This window comes from Otolemur garnettii, unplaced genomic scaffold, assembly GCF_000181295.1.
Source record: "Otolemur garnettii isolate 467f Iridium unplaced genomic scaffold, OtoGar3 scaffold00003, whole genome shotgun sequence".
Lineage (NCBI taxonomy): Eukaryota > Metazoa > Chordata > Mammalia > Primates > Galagidae > Otolemur > Otolemur garnettii.
This window is the reverse complement of record NW_003852398.1, coordinates 17,835,971-17,843,361: the sequence shown is the minus strand read 5'-3', so window position 1 is coordinate 17,843,361 and position 7,391 is coordinate 17,835,971. Positions and strand designations below refer to the sequence as shown.

Below are 7,391 nucleotides of genomic sequence, written 5' to 3'. Positions count from 1 at the left end.
ATACATCATACTCTTTCACTACCTCCAATTGGACTGTACTTGAGAACACAAATAGATAGCGGTGCCCCACATGAATGATGGTGTTGCTGGTTGTCTGCCATGCTATTAGTTCTGGCTACCAAGTTTCCACTGGCCTATGGCTTATTTGCTGAGTTTTCGAGGCATTTTACAAGTGTCATTAACCTTATTATGTCTAGTAATTGCAACAGTAGGAAAAACGGAATGTGTAATTGGAGAGACTTATGATTACAATGGAACTTAAAGTGAAGCGATTTTACATGAGTATGTACCTACTGGCTGTTTGTGGAATGTTTGATTACAGATAAATGGGCTTTTGTCCAACAGGGGAAGCGTCTTGTCCACATGTGATTAAAAAATGTAGATTATATAGGCTCTGAGTTCACACATGCCTCCTCATCAATGAGTCAGGGCACATAATTAATTGACCAGAAGGCTCACTGGGATTAATTAGCAGTTGTATGTGAAGGTCTTGGTCCAGACTTGTAGCAGGAAGGATGGAGGGCCTAGAATGGTCAGTTCCTGTATTCACAATTCAAGGACTGCGGCGGGGGCTGGGGAGGGGTGGGGGTGGAGGTGCCTCACTCCATGACCACTGAAACTGTTGGGGTTTCTCGACTCCTCTGTGGGCCAGTGTGGGTATGTGCACCCCCAGATGTTGCCGGCAGAGGGCAGCAGTACGCTGCGCGTGTTCAATTTGCATCCCAGATTAGCAAATCCCCAAGGACCTACAAAGAAAGAAAGTGGGTGTCCTGGAACTACCCTGATCCCTTTTCTCTGGGTGTCAACACCGGTCTGAGTAATTGCAAGCACAGACCTTTTACATGATGTTAGACTCTGGTTCATCTGAAATAGAGAAATGAATACACAACTAGGAGCTGCCATCACAGACAGGAAGTAACTTTAATTAAATATTGTGAAAGTTGAAAAGTTTTTACAGCTTGAATTTTTGCAAAAAAAAAAAAATTATAACAATCTCTACAGTAGTTAGGTTCTCTAACAATTGAACTGTACAGTGTGTGTCTATTCAAAAAGTATTAATAAGAAGGTGAAAGGTTAGTAGATTTAGAGATGACTTCATTAAGCTGCATCCTAGTACAATGTGAGGCCAGGGCATGTTATGCAATCCAGTCATCCAGAAGCTGTATTTTTCCCCCAAAACTGAAATCTTAATTCTCTATTCCATTTTCTTCTTAAAGCCATATTCTGTTATTTAGGGGAACATCTTTTACTTGTAAAACTTTGTGTAGAAGAAAGAGGGTCAGAGGGCCAGAATGTCATTTCATCTAATCAATATAAATAGAAGCAACAAAACACAAATCATACACATTTTAAAGGCTCTTTGGACTTTCAAGAGAAGTTCTAACCACTGCACATGGCTGACAGATGGGTAGTGTCTGTTGTCAAGGTCTAAGCCAGACACCTTACTGGCTGACCATCCGTTCTTTCACCAACAGTTAAGGGGCTCATCAGACAAAATATGGCTTTAAATTGTATACATCTTCAGGCCAGCGCTTACCACACGAGTTCAGACAACCTTTCTGAGTACCGAGAAGCAATGCGTCCACCTTTCTTACATTTTCCAGTTTTTTTATTATTATTATTAGTCATCATTATTATTTCTCACCATGAAAAATCAGCTTTCCTCCCTTCCCTTCCCTCCCAAAACTCCCTTCCCCCACCCACCCCAACCCATAAAAATCGCATTCTGACAGTCTAGTGAAAACCATTGCAAAATCCATATGAGGGCATGCACAGTTGCAGCATTGTTGTAAATGATTTCTTGCTCTACTAGAAAAAGTTACATTGTCTTAAGGTAACAAAACAGTTCTTTTGTGCTTTTCGATTTCTTTGTTTTTTTTTTTTTCTTTTTTCTTTTTCTTTTTTCTTAGAATGTTAGTGATGACTGACAGTTCGGGTGCACAGTTACAATGTACAAGTGAAATGAATATGATTTGCATTGTTAAGGCATCCAATCTGCTGGTTTATATTTATGTGAAAGACAGAGGAAATATACAAGCAGACTTAAGAAAGAAAGTATGTTCATTGATTTCTATGAAGTTTCTCCCCCGAATTTAATGCACAAAATGCGTCACTCCAAAGGGAGAGATTCCATGCATATTAATAGAGTAAAACAGCGTTAGGTTTCTGTTTGTAAGCTTCCAAAGCAAAGGATACATTTTTTTTTTAATCTACAGAACTAAATACTACAAGAATAATATGCTACTAATTTTTTTTTTGCCATATATTGGAAAAAACTTCTTAACTTACAAATAATACAAAAATAGACAATGGCTTTTGGGTAGAAATAAAAAAAAATTGAAGCATGGTTTAAAACAATACTAAAAATAACTATAAATGAAATGTTTAAAAATCACATTGAAACTTCTAATACAAGTGTAGGTGACCAAACAAATCCGCACTTTTCACATAGCAAACGTACACAATAAAATAAATTGGGGGCGGGAGGAAGAGGAGGAAGGGAAAAAGCAATGTACAAATTCCAAAGATAAATACATTATTTATATGGATATTTTACAAAATCCCCTTTAAAACAAAAAAGCCTTTTAATTAACTTCTGCAAGTATGTGCAAGCTAAAGGTAGTGAGCTTTGTTTTTTCTTTGCAAAATATGCAGTAAAATCCTTTTTGTGTGATATTGAAAAACTGTCTTAAGACATTAAAATGTATAAATAGAACAACAACTTTGGCAAAAAATCACAAAAAAAATCTACAGTATTTATAACTACATACAAAAACACAACAGCAAAGAAAAAAATATCAGGCAAATGCATCCTCAGAGCTTTGCTGCATCTTTGCTAATAATTCTTATTTTTAAGAACACTTCCCAGATAACGAGAGCAAAAATTTTCATAGAACAGATAACTATGTTTTGGAGGTGTCAACCTTTTCTCCCTTTCCCCCGTTTCCTTTTTCCTCTTAATTCCAAAGCACTTAACCTGTTGTTTTAATCTATTACATTACAAATGGTAAGGGTCGACAGATGGGGGCGCTATCTTGAATAGGAAAATCGGAAACACCTGCCATGTTGCTTGTGTCCACTTTTAGAGGATTGGTATGAAGTCAGCATTCAGGTGAGTAAACTTTAAACTCGTCAATGGGGGAGTGTGAGATTTTGGCTTGCCAACTGAAGGGGCAGAGGGTGGAATTCTGTGCCTGGACCCTGTTCCTTATAGTTTCAAAGGAGATTCTCACACAGTGTGTGTGCCACCAAGCTCTGGAGAGGACATTGGCTTCAGAAGAAGTTGACTTAAGTAAAATGAGAGAATGAGATCAGATTTAAATATGCAGTTTTAACAATCTGTCTAGAGGCACTGGATTTTTGAGTAGAGGGAAAAATGTAATCACTTACATCGTTTTTGAACTTTCCAGGCTGCATTTATTTACACAGTTACTTAAGACAACAATACAAAAGAGATAAATAAGCTTGCACTGCTAAGGGATGGCATGTTCAGTTAGATATTGAAAATGCAGTGTCTGAGCAAACTACCGTTTGATATGCTTTAAGGCGCAAAAGCCGACCCTTAGTTTTTCTAAAAAATCTAACTGGCATTCCTATTCTGTCCCATACAAGCTTTTTTTTTTTTTTTTTTTTTTTTTTTCACTTTTTTGTAAATATCACCACTTCATTCTTCCTTTACACAGCTTTAAAAACATCATAAATTAAAACATGGAGTCTTATTTATAGTGTCCCTTGTATATAGCTTTACGGTTTATAAAAGACAAATGATTGCAGAGTTAAGCTTAAAAAAAAAAAAGAAAGAAAAGAAAAAGTGGATTTGCTTTTATCAATACAGAATAAATATATCCCCCCAAGACTTGGGGGGGTACGACTTTAACCAACACCCTGCCCTTGCAGATCCCTTCCAATTTCAGTATTTGCAAGGTCGGTGATTTTGTTTAAAAATCTGCAGTTATTGTGATTCCTCTTAAAAAGGCCTGAGTTATAAGTTCCACTCTGGGACTTGATCAGATTACTCTCTGTAGCAGAATCCAACCTCTTCATTAATAAAACTCTTCAAGGCAATTCTTTCACATGGGAGGAACAATCATGCCAGATATCGCTATGGAAAGAGAAGACAGAAGTCAGTGGTTTGAACAGCCAAACTTCTCATGGAGAAACAAAAAACAAAGATTAAAAAAAAAGAAAGAAAGAAAGAAAAAACACACGCACGTAACTATGTTGTTTGGTTATTAGCCAGAAATGTGCTGCGCTCATCTCCTCTGGAATAAGTTTTTGTCATAAGATATCCAAATACTTTATTAAAAATATTATAATCAATCAACATGTGTTATGTGCCTTTAATAGAACAGAATATCCTCAACATCCCTCCCAATCTGATTTCAATTTTAAAACCTAACTAGAAAGTTGCATAGTTTGAATACCACTGGGAAAGTTGCAGCCCCAAGCTCTGAAAAATAGTGAGAATGTTCAATTTGTCACTCTTTCTTTCTCCCCCCTTCATGTCCAAAGTATAAAACAGAAAAGGGGTCCATTTCAACTGCAAGCAATTTCTATGAAAAAAAAAAAAAGGCTTTTCCTACGTTCTGTATTAGCGGGGGAAGAGCCACAGAGCAGCACTCTGAGCACCTCTGCTTCAGCCTTCAGGCTGGGAGGGGACTGCCAGCTCCAGCAGGCCCTGCTCCCTGGGATTACGAAGCAGAGGGAGAAGACAAGTTTGCAGGAAACTGCAGAATGTCACCCACATCACTGCTTCACTCACAGCTTCTGGAATGGTCTGACCATATTTCCTAGAACATTGCAGCTTAGAAAAGCTGGGGTGAGATCCTGGGGAAAGGGAAGGCTGCTTGAGATAACCAAAAATTTTCAAAGTTAGTTAGGAGGCTGCACGTAGAGGTGATCTGGAGAACATAGAATGAGACCGGCCAGCTTCTTACCTCTGGCTTCTCTCAGTATGTTCCCTGCGGTAGCTACTTGTCTCTTAGAGCCTTAGCTTCCTTAGCAAGGCAATACAGTTGATCACAGCACTTACAGTTGTTGGAGATTTAAAAAAATATCCTATGTAAAGGTCTTATCCTGGGTTAATAAAGGGCTATGATTTGGAAGCCATCACTTCTACTGCTAACCTAGTGGTGTGACCTTACGCTGTTTAACTTCTCTGGGCTCTATTTCCTCTTATGTCAAATAGTCACCATCCCACATGACACACTTCACGTGATGATGGGAGGAATAAAGGGATAATCTATAAGAAAATTAAAACAGGGTGGCCACTCTGGGAGGCCAAGGCAGGTGGATAGCCTGAGCTCACAGGTTTGAGACCACCCTGAGCCAGAGCAAGACCTCGCCTCTAAAAATAGTCGGGTGTTGTGATGGGCGCCTGTACTCCCAGCTACTTAGGAGGCTGAGACAAGGGAATGGCTTAAGCCCAAGAGTTTGAGGTTGTTGTGAGCTGTGACACCATAGTACTCTACCGAGGGTGACAAAGTGAGACTCTGTCTAAAAAAAAAAAAGAAAGAGAAAAAACAGGGTGGCAACTTTGAAATATGCCAAGATGACAGAGAGGGGCTGTCACCCCTTACATTAGCTGCGAGGGGCATCCATCTCTGGCCCCCAAGATGCTTATAGTGTCCTGTCGGGGAGAAAGTCAATACTCTCTTCTAATTGGCAGTTCTGAATTTAAATTAATGTTCTTGTCAGTGATGACTATGTCTCTGAAGTGACCCTCTTCTACCAACAATCCTGTCTGGAAGAATGTGCTTTCTCGCTCTTTTTTTATAAGTGAATCCCACTGCTCCCACAAATCCTGCAGTAGACTCAGGGAGGCCAGGCCAGGCTCTGAGCCCTGAGGGCCCCACATTCTTCCTGCTTCCCCACCCCCACTCCTGACATTTTAGATTCAATTAAAAGAAAAACCAAAAAGCATTTTACCAAACACTTTTTCCGTTAATTTTTAAACCCATCTGTATTCACAAGGAAATTCAATCCACATGTTTCTGATTCATTTACACGTAAATCATCCAAATGTTGTTTTGCAAGAGCCGTTTTGCAGCCCAAAAGCTCCTGGAGTCCTTTTCTTAAGCCCTCATAAGCCTTTTTTTCTTAGAAACAGGAAGTTGCCCTTTGCCAAATGTAGACCAACTTAAACCCCCAAAGATTTGGGATCAGTTGAAATGCAGTCCCCCTAAGATTCAAGAGAGTCCTAGATTTGACTAAAACCGAGAGCTCTGTATTTCAATCCAAGTCTTGACTCAAGAATTGAAGATGCTGTCACTCCAAAGGCAAGGAGGTGTAGGGGGTCTTTGCTGTGTGACAACCAGCAGGGCTCTGCCTCCCTAAGGATCTTTTCATCCAGGCTGGAGGTGGGTCCAGGCACCCTTATTAAAGACAGCTGGAGTGCTGAGCCTGTGGCAAAAGAAGCAAGTCTACTTCTGCCTCCTACCAAAATCTATTCTGTGTTCCTGGCACTAAAGGGCAGTTCCCTACAGTATAGTCAGATAGCTCCGGCAGTGTCAATATGAATCAAAGCAAAGGACACAGCCAACAAACTTCCTGTTAATTTGGTTGATGGGTCAGTCCAGCCAATATTTATTAGCTGGGCCTTGGAAACATTTCATTTGGCATTTGGATGGCTGGGAAAAAAAAAAAAATCTAAGCAGTATTTTGGTTCCTGAATAGTGTATCAGATTAATTAGATTAAACCTCCACTTAAGGCCACTTTAAAAGTTCTAAAGCAAAGCTAATGCTTGTTCACAGCTAACAACACTTCTTAATCTGAACTACAGGGGTGGTAACTCCAGCCCCTCAAGACTCCAGGCAGGCAGCAGGTGTAAGTGAGTCCCCTGGGTGGGAATGGAGGTGACACTGCTGGGGCACGCCTCCGTCAGAGTGGGCGGCACGGCTCTCACCAAATGCTGCTGTGTACTGTTGCCTGCCGTTATAGCACAGGCCCCCTGAGCTTCTGAATTCTTTCAAGTGAAGTTGGAGATATGGAGGTTTTAGAAGATGAACAAATCCCAGTTCATATGTGTTAAGAAAAAATTTAAATTGTAAACAAACGTATCTGAAGGGCTCTAGGAGGTGGGTTTGGCCTGTTCCCACTGCTTTTTTTTTTTCTTTCCCTTAACAGGGCCACACAGACTTCTCTGAGAATCTTACAGAAGCTATGGAGCCTCTCCCTGGAAGAAGCCCCATGTGTGTCTACCACTTGGACTCCTGCATGTCACATCACAGGGTTACAGAGCCCTGGATCTCATTCACCACTTCCTGAACTCCAAAGGCAGAATACTTGCTGATGAGTAAATTGTAGGGAAAGACGTCTGTGGTCTCCGAGCTGAGATACCTCAAAAGAGGCTTTTTTTTTTTAATGAAGAAATCCCACTGCATAATTGCAC

General features: G+C 40.1%; 1 protein-coding gene across 10 annotated transcripts in view; it reads right to left on the bottom strand.

The window, feature by feature from the left end:
* Positions 1 to 897: 897 nt before the first annotated feature.
* EBF1 (early B cell factor 1) overlaps positions 898 to 7,391 on the bottom strand; it is a 398,643-nt gene continuing 392,149 nt past the window's right edge. For 5 of the 10 annotated variants that reach the window (XM_023514769.1, XM_023514785.1, XM_023514772.1 and 2 more), the window contains one exon: positions 898 to 4,102. Coding sequence is in view for 6 of the 10 variants with exons in the window: in XM_012807210.2 (XP_012662664.1) it covers positions 4,071 to 4,102 (32 nt within the window). In the remaining 4 variants the exon portion in view is untranslated. The remainder of the gene's footprint in view (positions 4,103 to 7,391) is intronic. The other 5 variants (XM_003781995.3, XM_023514779.1, XM_012807217.2 and 2 more) reach the window with 2 other exon arrangements.